Source organism: Pipistrellus kuhlii, unplaced genomic scaffold, assembly GCF_014108245.1.
Source record: "Pipistrellus kuhlii isolate mPipKuh1 unplaced genomic scaffold, mPipKuh1.p scaffold_m20_p_20, whole genome shotgun sequence".
Classification (NCBI taxonomy): domain Eukaryota; kingdom Metazoa; phylum Chordata; class Mammalia; order Chiroptera; family Vespertilionidae; genus Pipistrellus; species Pipistrellus kuhlii.
Window position 1 is genome coordinate 1,213,061 of NW_023425516.1, and position 16,735 is coordinate 1,229,795.

General features: G+C 46.4%; 1 protein-coding gene across 1 annotated transcript in view; it reads right to left on the bottom strand.

Moving 5' to 3' along the window:
• Nucleotides 1-12,333: 12,333 nt before the first annotated feature.
• Nucleotides 12,334-16,735, bottom strand: part of TMEM233 (transmembrane protein 233) — a 32,788-nt gene continuing 28,386 nt past the window's right edge. The window contains exon 3 of the mRNA XM_036448877.2: nucleotides 12,334-14,196. Within this exon, the coding sequence (XP_036304770.1) occupies nucleotides 14,190-14,196 (7 nt within the window). The 3' untranslated portion in view covers nucleotides 12,334-14,189. The remainder of the gene's footprint in view (nucleotides 14,197-16,735) is intronic.

Here is a 16,735-nt window from a genome sequence, read left to right on the forward strand (position 1 = left end):
CCTCGGAGCGCGCAGGCGCAGTCGACGTTTCCGGCCGCCCCGGCCCCGGGCGAGGCCGCTGAGGGACGGCAGGGGGCGCAGCCGCGCGCTGACTTTCTGGCCCCGCTCCCTGCTGGGGGTGAGTGATTCCGTCAGAGATTTGGGGTATTGTTGCTCACTGCCAGTTGATTCCACACTCTCCAGCCAAAGGGCTCGTATTAAAGGGAAAATATAATTAAGAGACTCAGGGGTGCGCGGGCTCTCCCGCCTTTGAGCGCCTCACAATCACCCTGAATGCTAAGCGACGGAAATGCAGGTTCCCAGGCCCCAACCCTCAGAACCGATGGAGTGGGTGTGCATTTTAATACGTATCCCGGGCTATTCCGTGCAGGCAGCCTTGCAGCTCTTTGAGGAAAAGGACACGCCCTAGGATTTCTGGAAATATCTCACAACTAGTAACTGGGGGTTGTGAAATGTTGGAGCTGTTCAGGTGTTGTTTTTACATTGAGTGCACAGCCTTTCGATAGAGAATGTTGTAGCCACTTTGGACACGTCATTCTGCATGAAGTGCCTTTATTTTTTTTGTTTTCCTCTTATTTTTTTTTAAATTTCTTTATTGATTAAGATTTCACATATTTGTCCTCAACCCCCCCCCCTAAAGTGCCTTTATTAACGCTTATCATTCACTGTGGCCAGCGCTTCAGCAAGAAGTGTGTGTGCACACGTGGCCCCCAAATATTACAATCTCAGCGTCAGTCACTGTCATGTGTGTGGGTTTTGTTTTTGTTTTTTGTATGTAAGTATCGCAAAATACTTCCCATTTGCTGGGCTTGCCTGGGCATGCATTTTGTCCACGGAACAAACATTTCTTTAGTATCTACAAAGGGCCAGCCATTTTGCTGGGTAAATTGGAGACACGGGTGATTATGTTCTCCTGGAGGGGAATGCCACTGTATCTATCAAAAATCGAAACAAAACAAAATGCACCTTTATTTGGGTGCACAGTTTTGCTTCTGAAACTTCTACAGAAATCCACACCTGAAAACTGTATGCAAACATGTTCTTTGCAGCATGGTCTCTAATGCCCTAATATATTAATTCTGAGATGCACATTTTAATCTCTATGAAACTGGATACTTCATATAGTCAGGAATCTTAGATTTGATGAAATAAGGAAACGAAAAACTGAAAAATGCTGAGAAGTTTGCCGATAGGAGAATGACTAAGTGAATTAAATACGTGCATTTTATGGACTGCTGAGCAGCAGCCTTTACAAAGGAGGAAGAGGAGCGCACAGGTAACAATGGAGAGGGTCTGTGCCGTCCCAGATCCCAAAGCCGATGACAGAACAGTGGAGGTTAAGAGCTGAGCTCCGAAGTCAGCCTGCCCGGGTTCAAGTTCTGGCTTTACCACTTAATAACTGTCACCCTTGGTTTTCTCTTTTGTGAAATAGGGAACAAAAACAACACTTCCCTTGTGGGCTTGTTCTGTGAATTAATTGAGAACATGCACAAAAAATGCCCAGCAATAGCACCTGACTCCTAGTAAACCTTTAACAAACATTAGCACTTTTACTGGCATCAGTCGGCTTGCAAATGGAAGGTTCTGGAAGGATATACAATAGGCTATTAATATGGTCTTCTCCAGGAATAGGAGTGGGATTGAAAAAGGAGCAGGTAGAAAGAGGACTTTCAGCTCTTTAGTTTGTGGTTTGAAATTTTTTCTACCTCAAGGATGTACTTTTGTCATTTAAAAAGGATTTTTAAAAGACAAAATAAGTGAGACATGGTTCCAGCCCCCAACACATCCACAGAGTAGAGGTGGAAACAGGCCCTCAGAAAGGCAGTAATACAGGAGGCCAGGGCTTCTCCAGGAGCCCAGGCGGGACGCAGCCAGGCCAGCGATGACCAGTGTCACTGGTTGAGCTGTTTTTCTTACTCACAGGAGTCAGCGGGAGCGGGGAAGCCTTGGACGTGGAGACGCTGAGCTTGGGGTTCTCCAAAACAACGTGCGAGATAAGGAGGAACACTGGGGAGTGGGCCCCTAATCTGGCTGTGCAGTCGCATGGGGAAAGTTCCAGGACTTCTGCTCTGGCTCAGATATGACAAGTGCTGTCTGGTTTTCACCCAGTGAGACAGCCCAGTAACCGGGCCCGGCAGGGTGCCCTGGGCAGAGTGGCTATCTAAGGAGACAGGTAGGTCCTGAGATCCCACCTTCCTGGAGGAATGGGCACCTTTTTCTAATTTGTATGAACAAGCCAGGAGGACTCCCAGTGGCCCTCACATTGATTTAAAATAACACCTTGGGCTGGTCCTAGGAGAAGCGGTAGAGGTGCATAGCTTATCTTTTTTCCAGTTCCTTTTAAGCGAGCTGTCTTGCAGGATGACCCCTCCACCCGGACACAGGTCACCCAGCCCATCAGAACCTGGGTTCATTGAAATATGGTAGCACTCATACTTGGGTCAAAACTGCTGTTTGAATTTTAACCTTGCTATCTTACTTCGACCTTCGATTACTTGCTTGAATAATAGGGTAGTTGCAGAAGATTGACTCCCACTGACTCAGTAGCTTCAGGGGTAGAAACTGTAGATAACCTTTAGTTCTGCTTTTGAACTATGGGCAAGATAGGGCCACATTCCAATGTCAAGCAGGGTGTGACTGGGAGCCGACCCAGTCTTTAGAATTTAGTCTTTAGGATTTAGGAACAGATAACTGATTGGCCAATTCTTTGTCCTGAGGGGCCAATCAGGGTTAGCCGAGGCAGTGACATCACCATCGACCTGAGTAAAACCCCTGGACTGGGCAATATTCGCTCCCTTCCGCCATGCTGCCAGCGTGAGTGGGAGGGGCCCATGCTAGCATGGAGATGGCTCTTTTGTTTATTGCATCGGACTTGGCTCCCTGGTGGTCCTTGGGGATCATGAATTCGTCTGGGATCCCCAGCCAGAACCATGAGGGACCCCAATCCGGAGAGCCTGACTGGCCGTGGTAGGTGTGTGTTTGTCTGTGTTTTTGTGTGAGCGCTCTGGAGGGATTGCCCCTCCATCGGGGCTCTTACCTGGGTGTTTACTGGCTGCTGCGTCAGCCATGGTTTGAGTCCAGATTCGAATCTGTAATAAATTCTAGCATGCTTAATCAAATTGGCTCCGATGGTCCATCTCTTGGGGACTCGCTTCGTAACATTCATGACACTTGTTCTGGTTAACATCTGATTTTTGAGAGGCCTTCAGTTTTCTAACTCATTTCTCTAGTATCGGTACCCATGTATGGCATAACTACTACCTGCCAGGAACTGTGGTAGACCTGGTGATTGAATGGTGGGCAAAACAGACCCACGCTCTATGCTCTTAGTGCTCAGGATCCAGCCGGAGAGAGATACATTAATCAAACAACCACCCAACAGTCATCTGTGACAACATGACCTACTAGTTAGGAAGTCAGGGGAGGCTTCTTGGAGGAAGAGACAATTAAATTGAGATTTGAAGACTGTAGGTGTTAACAGTGAAATTTGTTTATTAAGCCCTGTGATGCACCTGGCATTGTGCTTGATATATCAACTTGTAATCTCCCCAAGAGTCCTGTGAGAGATCTATTATTTTTACTTTTATTTTTTTACTTTTATCCTCACCCGAGGATACTTTTCCATTGATTTCTAGGGAGAGTGGAAGAGAGGGAGAGACATCGATGTGAGAGAAACACATTGATTGGTTGCTTCATGCTCAAGCCCAGACCAGGGCCAGCTCCAGGGCCAGAGAGGAACTTGCAACCAGGGTACATGCCCCTGACTGGAACCAAACCCAGGACCCTTTGGTCTGCAAGCTGACACTCTATCCACTGAGCCAAACCGGAAGGGCGAGATCTAGTATGTTATCACTTGTATCTTATAGATAAACTGAAGCTCAGAGAGATGAAGTGATTTGTTCAAGGTCACACAGCTGGGAAGTCATGGGACCAGTATTCAAATGCCGGGCAGCTAGCTGATTTAGAAATGTAGGTATCACGGACAGATCATTGGAGAAGGGGTGAGGTGAGATTATTTGGGGTAGGCCAATGGGTGAGGCTGATTAAGATTATAAACGTGAAGATGGAATGGTCACTCAGTGAAGGAGATCAAACCAGGTATTTTTGTCTTAAAATCTATTGAGTTTTATAACTTATGGGCCCATGTTTCTGATTGTTACCAAACTAATTAAAAATTGAAAGTTTGGGGTCATGAATTGTTTGGTGTAAGATACTAACTCAAGAAGGTGGGATCACTTATTAAATAGTGAATAAGGCCCTAGGTTTGGCTAAGTGTGCTGTGGACTGAAGAGTCCCCGGTTCAATTCTGGTCAAGGGCACGTACCCAGGTTGCAGGCTCCTCCCCAGCCCAGCTGTGGTCGGGGCTCGTGGAGGAGGTAACCAATTGATGTGTTTCTTTTACAGCGATATTTCTCTCTGTCTTTCCCTCTCTCTCTCAAAAAAAAAAAAAAAAAAAAAAAAAAAAAAAAATCAGTGGAAAAATATCCTTGGGTGATGATTTAAAAAAAAAGAAAAAGTCAACACCAATGATTGTGATCATGGCAGGCAATGTCCCAAGCACCCCCTAGGTGGCAGTAAAGAGCAATGAGCAATATGCCCGCCCCCCTCCAAAAAATTAAATGTCTGTTCTTCCCCTCCAAATAAACTGTTGTATGGACTATGTATGTTTTTGTATATTTTTGAAAATTTCTTGTATATTTTTTTGGGGGGGACATCGTTGGTTATAATGGTATAACTTTTTCCATAAAATATTTGCTTATCTCTCTCCTTTAAAAAATTCACACCTCTCTAATTATATATTTCCATGGCAGCACATACAGATTGCCATCACTTTTTAAATGGCTGCAGATTCCATAACAGGAATATTTAATATTTATAGAGTGCTTTCTGTATACCTGCACTGTCCTAAACACTTTCCTAGTTTTAACCCCTTAATCCTCACAGAGTCCTAAGAGGGGCATTCTGTTATTGTCCCTACTTTTCATAGGAGAAAACTAAGGGGTAGTGGCTATGGAACTTTCCCAGTGTCACGACGCTAGTTAAGTGATGGAGCCAGCATTTGGGTGCAGGGAATTCAACCCCCACGTCTATACCCTGAACTACTATGTAAAACTCCAGGAGCAGAGATGTACCATATTTGACTTAGATCTGTGCTTTTGGAATATTCTTTAAAAATTATTTATCTTTTTTACAATTGAGCTAAAATATATTGTTGTAAAATATGTCCGGGGTTTTGGTTTTATTCGTGTTTGGTCAGGCCACTGAAAAGGTAGTTGATTACTCTCGGTTCCCAGAGGGAGGGGGAAACGCAGGGACGCAGGAGAGAGCCCTGAGTTGATCGCAGGTGGAGAGAGTGAGGGGAAAGCGTGTTGTAACCGCCATTATTATGGTTTCTGAGAACGGGAATGGGGAAGGCAAGGGAAGCGGTTGAGCAGGTTTGGGATTGTTTAGTCTGGATAACTTTGGTGGCTCTGGGCTATAGGGGTGGTCTCTCGTCTGGTCCCTGGCCCTGGGATGATTAGGATAGAGGACTGGTTGGTTTGCATAGTCCATACAACTCATTTACTATCCCTAGAAGTTAGTTAACCTAACCTAACAGTCTCTCCCTGTCCCCGAGGCCCTAATATATCAAAGCATCATAAAGTGTAGAAAATTCCCATGAGTCTTGCTTTTCGGTATATACCCAAAACTGGAATTGCTGGCTCATAGGATGAATGATACATGTATGTAACATAAAATTTATCGTAACCATTGTCAAATGTACACGTCAGTGTCATTAAATACATTCACATTCTGGGGCACCCTCACCCCCGTCCACTTGAGGTCATTAAATGTCATTAAATACATTCACATTCAAGAACTGTTCCATCTTGAAAACTGACACTGCCGGTGACATGGCAGCTCCTTGGGCCTCCGGAAGCCCTGGCACAGGCTAGTCCGCTCTCTGTCTCTTCGAATTTAGCTTCTCTAGGTGTCTCATAGGAGTGGGATCACAGCATCTGTCCTGCGTTTGGCTTATTTCACCTAACAAATGCCCTCAAGGCTCATGCATGTTGTAGCCCATGTCAGAACTCCCTCCTTTTTAAGGCTGTATAATATTCCATGATGTGGCCGAAACTGGTTTGGCTCAGTGAATAGAGCGTTGGCCTGCGGACTGAAAGGTCCCGGGTTTGATTCCGGTCAAGGGCATGTACCTTGGTTGCGGGCACATCCCCAGTAGGAGGTGTGCAAGAGGCTGCTGATCGATGACTCTCTCTCTCATCGATGTTTCTAACTCTCTATCCCTCTCTCTTCCTCTCTATAGAAAATCAATAAAATATATTTAAAAAAATATTCCATGGCGTGTATGCACTACATTTGTTTACCTGTTCATCTATTGATGGACACTTGGGCTGTGTCCACCTTTTGGTTATTGTAAATAATGTTGCCATGAATGTGTTGTACAAGTATCTTTTTGAGTCTTGCTTTTCGGTATATACCCAGAACTGGAATTGCTGGCTCATAGGATGATTGTTTAATTTTTTCTTTTCTCTCTCTTTCTTTCTTTCTTTCTTTCTTTCTTTCTTTCTTTCTTTCTTTCTTTCTTTCTTCTCTCTCTCTCTCTCTCTCTCTCTCTCTCTCTCTCTCTCTCTCTCTCTCTCTCTCTCTCTCTTCTTTCTTTCTTTTAGAGAGAGAGAGAGAAGTTGGGAGGAGAGGAAAAAACCCCAGAAACATTGATATGAGACAAATATCAAGAGAGTCCAAGCTGGTTTGGCTCAGTGGATAAAGCATCAGCCTGTGGACTGAAGGGTCCCAGGTTCGATTCCGGCAAAGAGCACATGCCTGGCTTGTGGCACAATTTCCAGTGGGGGACATGCAGGAGGCAGCCAATCAGTGATTCCCTCTCATCATTGACGTTTCTATTTCTCTCTTCCTTCCTCTCTGATATCAATAAAAAAAAAAAAATATATATATATATATATATATATATATATATATATATATATATATATATATATCAATAGGCTGCCTCTGACACACCCCAACCGGGGATTGAACCCACAATGTGATTTCCCCCCCTGTGGATATCAAGTATTGTACATAGAAAATAAACTTTAGACATAGAGTTGAGACCTTACGTATCTGACAAGATTCCAAACAGAAATTGTGTTGTAGTTAATGCAAATCTGTCCCCAAAGTCCAGCTCCCACAAATTTATGTTAAGCTTGAAACTAATTAGGGAAAATGGGGAAATAGGAAGGTAAGACTTTTAATTCTTTTTTTTTTTTTTTAAAGAAAGGAATGTTGTTATTTTTTTCTCAGGTGTGAACTAGACTATGAATGTCAGTTTATGATTTATGGGAGTTAGTCAAACGTAGTGATTAAGAAAGTGGATTTTAGAATCAAACTGCCTGGGCTCAAATCTTAACACTGCGAGTTGGGTGACCTTGAATGAGTAGTTGAACTTCTCTGTGCTGCAGTTTCCTCAGAGGAAAAGGTGAATTGATAGTAGTGTTTAGATCTAGGTTGTTATGACAACTGAGGGAAAGTACATTTTAAAGGCTTAGCATAATACTTAGCAGATAACAAACCATGTATTTGCCATAATATTATTTTTATAGTTACCTACTTTAAAAAAAATGATTAAGCAACTTTTTTGGGGGGCAAAATAGCTAAGTTTAGAAGTTCAGAATATAGAGATTTAAGAATAAGCCCCACTGAGCCAGCCTTTGTCTTCCGAAGTCACTGGGAATTTTACTATCTTATCCACCTTCGCTGTTTCTAGAGAACAGAGATGACATTAATTGTGCCTACCTTGCTTTTGAGAATTTTAAGGCCAGAACTGAGTCTTAGAGTGAGCTATCCTGGAAATCAGCCAAAAATCTTTCAAAAGCAACCGACTGTACGTTAGTGCTTTGAACCAGTGACTACTGGCAGGTTCTGCCCTGGGTGGGAGTCGAGGTCCTGGAGCCAGCCTACCCAGGTTCAAATCCTGCACCTACCACTTCCTAGTTATGGCCCTTGGCAAGTGTCTTAACCTCCCCGTGCCTCAGTTTCCACGCTTTTCAAAAGTGGACAACAAATAGTAGCTTAGTCAGCTGCTTCTTGCAAAGATTAAATGGCACACGTGCGGGGCACACTATAATCTCTTATAGCATTCTCTCCGTTTCCGTTTTCCTTTAAAGAAATGAGTTCTGAGAGGCAGCCAGGGGTCTCCTCACCTAGGGCTCTGCGGGCCACGGTTAAAGGTTAGGGTTTTCATTGGATGGGTGGGTGGGGTTTTAGATCAGCAGGGCTGTGTCCAGAGACTGTTCCTTCTTTTCTCTGTCAAAGTTGTGCGATTTCCCACCAGCTTGTTTCTGGATCCCATTACACAAACAAAGGATCATAAAAAGCAAAGAAATATGCTCTTCCTCAAAGGGCCGCCCTAAAGTGCTTTTCTCTCGCTTCCACTAGGGGTCAGCCCAGTCCCAAAGGAAGCCCCGGGAGATGGCCACCCACACAAACAGGGCTTTATTGGGATCCATATCTTCTTAAAATAACTTTTGGGTGTTACATGCATTTTCATGATTTCCTTTTCCTAAACCATCACGCTAAAAGCGGTAACAAAATAAGTGAGAATGTTTTGGATCAGGACTTCGAACCAAGTCCTTGGTTAGTCGCATCTTACTTCAGAAATCAGGTTTAAAGCTGCCAAACCAGGATCTAAAAATGAGGCCCAGGCGATGAAGCACTATTTGGTTCTCTTCTCTTTCGCCACCTCTCCCTTACTCGTTACTATATATTGACACGTTCTTACAGTCAACAAGCAATGACTGGAAACCGGTGTGCCAGGCACCAGGCCTGCAGAGGTGAAAGATGCGGACGTGGCTCCTGCTCTCAGAGGGGCTGATCGAGTCCTGGGGTGGACAGATAGGAGGTGATCATTACGCAATTGATTCCTGTTTCCCATTCCCATTGTGGGGGGCCCTTGAAGTAAGCAGCAGGGCTGTGTGAGCCTGCGGAAAGGAGACCCTACCCCCTGAAGAGCTGGCATGTCAGAGAAGAAGAGGCAAAGGCGTGGGCATTAGCTAAAGGGGGAAGAGCCTTTTCCTCATTCAAGAAGCATGTGAGCTCTCGTCCTTTTCTAGGCGCAGAGGAAACAAGACAGGGTGATGGGATGGCGAGGGATTAGGGGTGGGTGGCTGCCTTAGGTGAGAAGCTGAGACCTGGGGGAAGAGGAAGAGCCAGGACACTGGGCAGAGGCACTCGCACGTACAAAGGCCCTGAGGCAGGAATGATCTTGGCGGGTTTGGGGACAGCAGGAAGGCCAGTGGGTGCAGCAGAGTGAGGGAGGGGGGATGGTAGGAGATGAGTTCTGAGAGGCAGCCAGGGGTCTCCTCACCTAGGGCTCTGCGGGCCACGGTTAAACGTTAGGGTTTTCATTGGATGGGTGGGTGGGTGAGGTTTTAGATCAGCAGGGCTGTGTTCGACTGCTGTTGAGGAAGGAATGTGAAAGCACACCGAAACCGGTTTGGCTCAGTGGATAGAGCGTCGGCCTGCGGACTGAAAGGTCCCAGGTTCGATTCTGGTCAAGGGCATGTACCGTGGTTGCGGGCACATCCCCAGTAGAAGGTATGCAAGAGGCAGCTGATTGATGATTCTCTCTCATCAGTGTTTCTAACTCTCTATCTCTCTCCCTTCCTCTCTGTAAAAAATCAATAAAATTAAAAAAAAAAAAAAGAAAGCAGGATGTGTAGGCAGAATAATGGTCCTCCAAAGACATCCCATACTAAATCCTGGAGCCTATGAATATGTTAGGTTACAAGGTAAGGGGTGAGGGGCGGGTTTAAGGTAGCAAATGGGATTAGGTTGTTAATCAGCTGCCTTTAAAATAAGGAGATTATTTTGGATTGGGGAGAGGGGAGGAATGTAATCACAAGGGTCCTTAAATCGGAAAGCGGGAGACAAAGGAGTCAGAACCAGAGGGATCTGATGTGAGAGAGAGCACAGAGGCCATTGCTGACTGAAGGTGGAAGGAGTCCAGGAGCCATGGCTGCTCAGAAGATGGAGAAAGCAAGAAAACGGATTCTCCTTTAAGAGCCTCCAGGAAGGAATTCAACCCTGCCGGCATCTGGATTTTGGCCCAGTGAGGCCCATTTCAGACCTCTGACCTCCCAGCCTGTAAGATAATAAGTGTGGGCTGTTTTCAAGTCACTAAGTTTGTAGTATTGCAGCATCCGTCAGAAACGAAGGGGCAGGGAGACCTAGGAGAGGGCTCTGTGATTGTCTGGATGAACTTGGGCACTGGCTCAGGAAATGTTGTGTTTGCCTTGCCGACAAGGTGCCGGTGTGCGGGTCAGGTCCTCTTTCCTGCCGGTCATCAGCCGTGTGTCACCTCCGCAGAGGCAGGCTTTGGCCTTTCTCCAGTTCCTGTGTGTACACTCTCTCGGAAGCACAGCTCGTCCCCATACACAGGATTCCATGTCACCTGGCCAATCCGCAGTGCCAGGAGCGGACAGCTTTGGAAAACTAGCCTCCAGGGCACCTCGGCGAACCAGCGGCTGAGTGTGGAGTGGGCAGGTGTACGCTCGGACGGGGAAGGGGATGAGCATTGTGACTGGACCACCGCACACTTGATCTGGCCACTCTTCCGGCCGAGGTGCCTGACCCCAAGCAGGCACAGGGCCACTCCCTAGTCCCTCTCTGACCTGCGATAAGTAAATCTCTGTGGGAACAAATCATAAACCAGTCCGTCTCCGAGGCTTCTCCAGGGATGATGGGTGATGCTTGGGTGGTCCTTATGCCTCTCTTTGTATTTGTCAAAAATTACAATTCAGAGTATTTGGTTTAGAGACCTATTTTTATAGGGTAATTCTCCAGGCTCAAATATGCAACATTCAGGAGTATTTTTGAAGGATTGGTAGTAACTAATGAGTGTGGACACTGTCCTAAAATAATAATAATTTTTTTTTTTTTTGGTAGTCAGTGACCCAAAACTGTTTCTTATATTTAGAAGCCTGAGTCTAGGGTTACGTATCAAGATTCAAGCCTAACACTGTTTTGCTGAAGGCAGCTGTCCCGGTGTCAGCCAAAGATAATTTGCTGATACAGGAGCTGAGGCCAGCGATTTTGTGTCTGCATCTGCTTCTGCCCATAACTCGTGGGCAAAGACAGGGCCGCATCCAGAGCAGTATCAGCCTTAGCGATCACCGAGTGGTGGGACGGGGACATTCGCCAGACCTCTGGGGACCAGCCAGACCTCCCTCCTGCAGAGTGACTGCAAGACATCGTTCCTGCCTCTGTCTTCGCTCACGTTCCTTTCTGATTGTGTGGGTGCCTGCTCCCCTGCTCCCCTGCTCCCCTGCGAGCCCTCAGGCTTCTCTCTCGATCATTTCACCTCCGAAGCCAAGCCCCGTTTCAGCGGTCGGTCGGACGGGCGCTCTGTAAATAATGATGGCGTGAGGAGATGGATGAGGTGACAGCTGAGTGGAGAAACTGTTTGAAAAGGGATGAGGTTACTTTTGTCCTTCGTGTGGGAGGCAGAGGGAGAAGCCGCAAGCTTGGTGCACAGTGGTTTTTGTTCTTCTCTGCTCAGCATCAGACTCTCTTGCTAGTAACACACCCTCAGTCCGTACGGTTTGGGGTGAGCTGACCTCATCCTGAGTTCCACTGGCGGGACTGTGCTCCAGGCCGGCTGTCAGGGAGCCAGGCACCCCTGGCCATGGCAGCTGCTTGTTGATGGCTGCTGTCCACTCTGATGGCTGGTTCCAGTTCCGAATCAATTGTGCATTATTTTGAACTGAACTTTCCCCCCCATTTCTTTGTAATTATTAGGGAAGAGACACAGATGGAGTGAAGTTCTTAATAAAGGCTGAGCACCTAGACCCAGCCATGCTTGACGCTGTCCCTGGCATTTTCAGTTATATGAGGCAGTGAACTCTACTCTTTGCTTAGCTTTTTCTGTCTCTGGCTGCTGAAAGAGTGCGCTGGCTGATGTGCTTGGTCAGTCCTTTTTCTGTCTGTGCTTTTTGGAGTGGAGGCCCCGGAGAAGACCATCACCCTGCTTTGTCACTATGAAAACTCTCTGCCAGGCTGGGGGGGAGAGGGGGCAGGGGACACAGCAAAAATCAGGACCCATCCTCCACCCCCATCCCAGGGAGCTCTCTCAGTGACTTTATTGGATCCCCATTTTTCAATGCCTCCTAGAAGGGCCTTTCAGGCCATAAGTAGTTCAGTTGATACCTGTTTGGCCCGCCCTTGGCCTCTCTGTGGTCTCCCCTACAGACTGAGGCTGCTATCCATGAGCCCATTCTGGTTACGGGAGTCTCTAGAAGGTTGGGACCCCAAGAAAACGCCATTTGCACACCGTGGTAAACAGGCTTACTTAAAAAAATTTTTATTCTGCCTCTCAGCAACACCTTGCATTTGATTTGGGTAAAAGATCAGGGAGCCAAACACGAACCAACAAAAACCACGATGTCAGAAACGGAAGTGAGGATCCAATCTCCTGGACTGGCGCACGGATCTCCGTGTGCTGAGGCTTCGTGACCCTGATTCAGCGTCCTCCTGGGACAGTGACAGGCGGGACCCAATGCCCGTCAAAGCCTACCTTTTGCGGGGATCCGGGATTTCAACGATGCCTGAGAGTCACAATAATCTAGGAACTACACTTAGAATTTCTCTCCGGGGCATTCGCCTGTTATGCCAATTCATTCTCATAAGAACACTGAGGAGCGTAGGCAGGTGTTCTCCCGTTTCTCCAGGAGAGGAAATTTCACGGAGAGGCGGAGAGACTTGCCTAAAATCAGTTTGCATAGTCAGCCAGGGACACACATGGAACCCATGTGTTCTGACTCAGCCTCATGTTCACTCAGAGTAAGCTGCCTTTTCTCTTAGGAAAGAAAGTTTATTATCACTGTGTCTCCAATATTAGTTCTTGAACTCATTTTTGCCATATGGTACATGTCACCTGTTGTGTTAATCACTAGATATTTGCTGAGTCCACTCATTTTTCAAGTAAATTTATTTGAACAGAAATGATATATCAAATCCCTAAGAGGAAGGCGTACATGTAAGATAGTTAATAAACACAGTGTCCACAACATCAAGTATTAAGTTCTGTCTTGACAGAAGACTTTGAACCTGAGACCTGCTCTTTCTTTCCTGAGACAGGAAAGGAGCCAACGTTTCAGAAAGGTGGTAAGGACCCATGAGCCGGAAACAGAGACTGAAAAAGGATAGAAAGGGGAAATGCTCTCTGTGATTCGGCGGCATTTACTGTTGCGTCTATAAACGACTTAGAAAGTGTGGACCGCCAGTGGTATGCCTCGCACTCTGCGGAACATGGGGCTAGCGTGTTCTGGCAGGTGGAACAATGGCGCCATCAAATGGGTACAATCACACCTAAAGGGCTTACATTTGACAGAAAAGAAATACAATGGGTGGCATTTCCAGGTGGCATCCAGGAAAATCAAAGATCTTGCCTGAGACTTGCAAAAAACAAACACTCCACTCACAAAACAAACAAACAAACAAACAAAAACAGAGAGTTTGGAAAAAAAGCACATTCCATAAACATAGCCAGTTTATTCCCAAGACTGGAATGGGGAAGGTGCTCGTGTATCTATTATTGTACGTTCTCATCTGTTGGAGTGGAGAGTGAGGTCCAGGTCAAGTTGACAGCGGTGGATGCGAGCAAGGAAGGGGCCTTTAGGAAAACTGGGCCCAGACCGAAGGCCAAAGGCTCCTGTGTTTGTGTCTCTGATGAGGGAGGAGCTACTGAAGATTGAAGCGAAGCTACATGTAAAAATAAAAGGGAAAAATGCACACACTCGGCTCTGTGAGACAACGGTAAACATGCTGCAAATGTTTGTACTTGACATTGCAAATAACAGCCATTGCTCATTCCCTCCACCCTCCCACAAAGCAATGGTATTTCCTGAGGCTCATCTCTGGAGAAGAGGAATGGACACAATGGCTTTTGCTAAACTGAAACAGTGAGACTTGATTAAAAAAATAAAATAAAAACCAATGGCTGGCGGATCTGGCTGTGCTGCTTGGTTTTCCTACACTTTGGACTTTAAAAGTTCATTTGCCAGGGACCTGCCTCTGGAGAGTCCTGGAGGAAAAGATCTCACAGTCGGAAGGCAGGATCCATTCCTCAGAAACTCCGCTGGGGTGTGTGTGGATGAGGTCCAACCTCCATGCGAGGGGCGGCTGCCTGCCGCTCAGGATCTGTGTGGTGCAAACAGACAGTGAGAAGGAGAGGAGGAGCCGGGCCAGCCTTCTCACCCAGGGCATCCTTTTTGATTAAACAGTGCTGACTCGGACTAGCAGAACCACATGCTTTGGAGTCTGAGCCCCTTAGAGAAACAGATTATGTTTGGAAACGTATTTTATTTTACCTGGGGCTCATGCAATCCCCCTCCCCCCCACCTCCAAAAGAAAAACAAACAAAAAAAGAAAAAAACCAACCATAAATGGTACAGATGCAGCAAAATGCCTTGTGAGCATTTCTGAATCTCATTCTCCTTAAGGGTTACTAACACTGTTAACATTTGACATGCTGGTTCCAGAAATTTTTCTCTGCATTAAGCCCATAAATATGCACTTAGAAATTCATCTTGTGGGTGTGTTTACATAAATGGGATCATGTCATGTCTGTGTGTATAACTCATTCATTCAGCCAGTCAGTGTTTACAGCCGGCAGTGCTCTAGGCGCTGCTATAATACCACCAACAGCTATAGAGTGAGGACAGGGCCCCGCACTGTGCTTTACACAGTTTAATCTTCACAGCCCTATGAGATAGGCACTGTTTTTGTTTTTGTTTTCAAATATATTTTTATTGATTTCAGAGAGGAAGGGAAAGAAAGAGAGAGATAGAAACATCAATGATGAGAGAGAATCATTGATTGGCTGCCTCCTGCACACCTCACACTGGGGATCGAGCTTGCAAATCGGACATGTACCTTGACCAGGAATGGAACCGTGACCACCTGGTTGATAGGTCGACCACTAAGCCATTCGGCTGGATGATGGCACTGTGTTATCCCCATTTCATAGATGAGAGAACTGAGGCACAGATTGGTTAAAAGGGCACATGGCTACTTTGAGGCAGCACCTGGATTTAAACCCCAACAGTCTACCTTCAAAGTAAGCTCCCAGAAGTGTTATGTTCTATTATTACAGGCAATGGCGGGAATGAGAATGTTCCTGGGGTTTTCATTTCAGCAGTAGGAAACACCATAAAAGCACATCTCTCTCTCTATATAAGCCTAAGCAACCAAAAGACCTAACGACCGGTCAACCGGTTGCTATGATGTGCACTGACCACCAGGGGGCAGATGCTCAATGCTGGGGCTGCCCCCTGGTGGTCAGTGTGCTTTCACAGTGAAAGTGCTGCTCAGCTGACCATCGGGCGCCAGACTTCAGGCTCATGGCTGGTGAGCGCAGCTGTGGCTGCTCCGGCCTCTTCCATCTCTGTGGCAGCGCTCCTGAGGGGAGGCTGTGGTAAGCCAGGATAAACCGGAGTGTTGCCCAGCCTGGACTCTGGTTCCTCCCTGGCTGGCTGCTGCTTTCACACTGCTACACCCCATGGGGATGTTGGACTGCTGATTCTGGTGCAGGCCAGGCTGAAGGGCCCCACAGGTGCATGAATCTATGCACCAGGCCTCTAGTGACTATATGTTGGTACATAAATACATCTGAAATAGTATAGTAAACATATAAATATATAAGTAAATGTGTACATATAATTTCTGAGGGGGTGATACTAGGAAGAAAGGTAAAGCTGGACAAAGGGACAGAAAGAAGAAGGGTGGGCTATGGGCACTGTTTTGGCAAAGTTGGTCAGGGCTACCCTCTCTGCCAAGGTAACATATGAGCAAGTATCTGAAAGAAAAAGCCATGTGGACTTCAGGAGGAAGGAAATCCTAGGCAGAGGGATCGGCAAGTGCAAAGGCCCTGTGGCAGGAGCATATTTGTGTTGCTCCACCAAGACAGGAATTCGATGTTGCTGACGTGGAGGAGCGAGAGGAGAGTGCTTGGAAGGAGAGCATGTGGGGCCGTATAAACCCAAGCAAGGGAGATTTCCATGTCTGAATTGTAGGGTGTATTCTATCCTACAGATAAACCCACTGCCTCTGTAACCATTTCCCACTGGTGGACATGAGGTTGCTTCAAGGTTTCCACTATTTCAAACAGCACTGCAATGAACATCGTTGGTTCTCACCCTGGCTGCACATTAGAATAATCCCGAGTGCCCTGACATTTACCAGTGTCCGGCCCTGTCACTGGAGATTCTAAGCTAACTGGTCCAGGGAGGGCTCGGAGCGTTGGTATTTTTTAAAGCTCCCCAGAAGGTCCTAAGGGAAAAGAACAAGCCTTTTTGTGCACCTGTCTCTCGGGTGGATACTGAGAAGTAGAATTGCAGGGTGGGAGAGCACGTGGGTTTTAAAGTTTAATAGACACACCCAAATGGACCCCCAAAGCCGTCCAGGCTCACTCTTCCACCTACAGTGGAGTATCCAGTTCTTCACACTCACCAACCTTGATATTATCTGTCTTTTTAATTGCTTCAATCTGGCGGACAAAGGAAATAGAGTATTCTATTGTTGCTTTAGCTTGTGTTTCCCTGGTTACCAGTGAGGGTGAACATCTTTTTCATGTTTATTCTGATTTCTTTGTCCACATCCTCCCGTTTACATCCTTTTCAAAGCAAAAATCTTTCCATTGTTAGTGATGATTTGTCTTTACCTCAATTTATCTAAACCG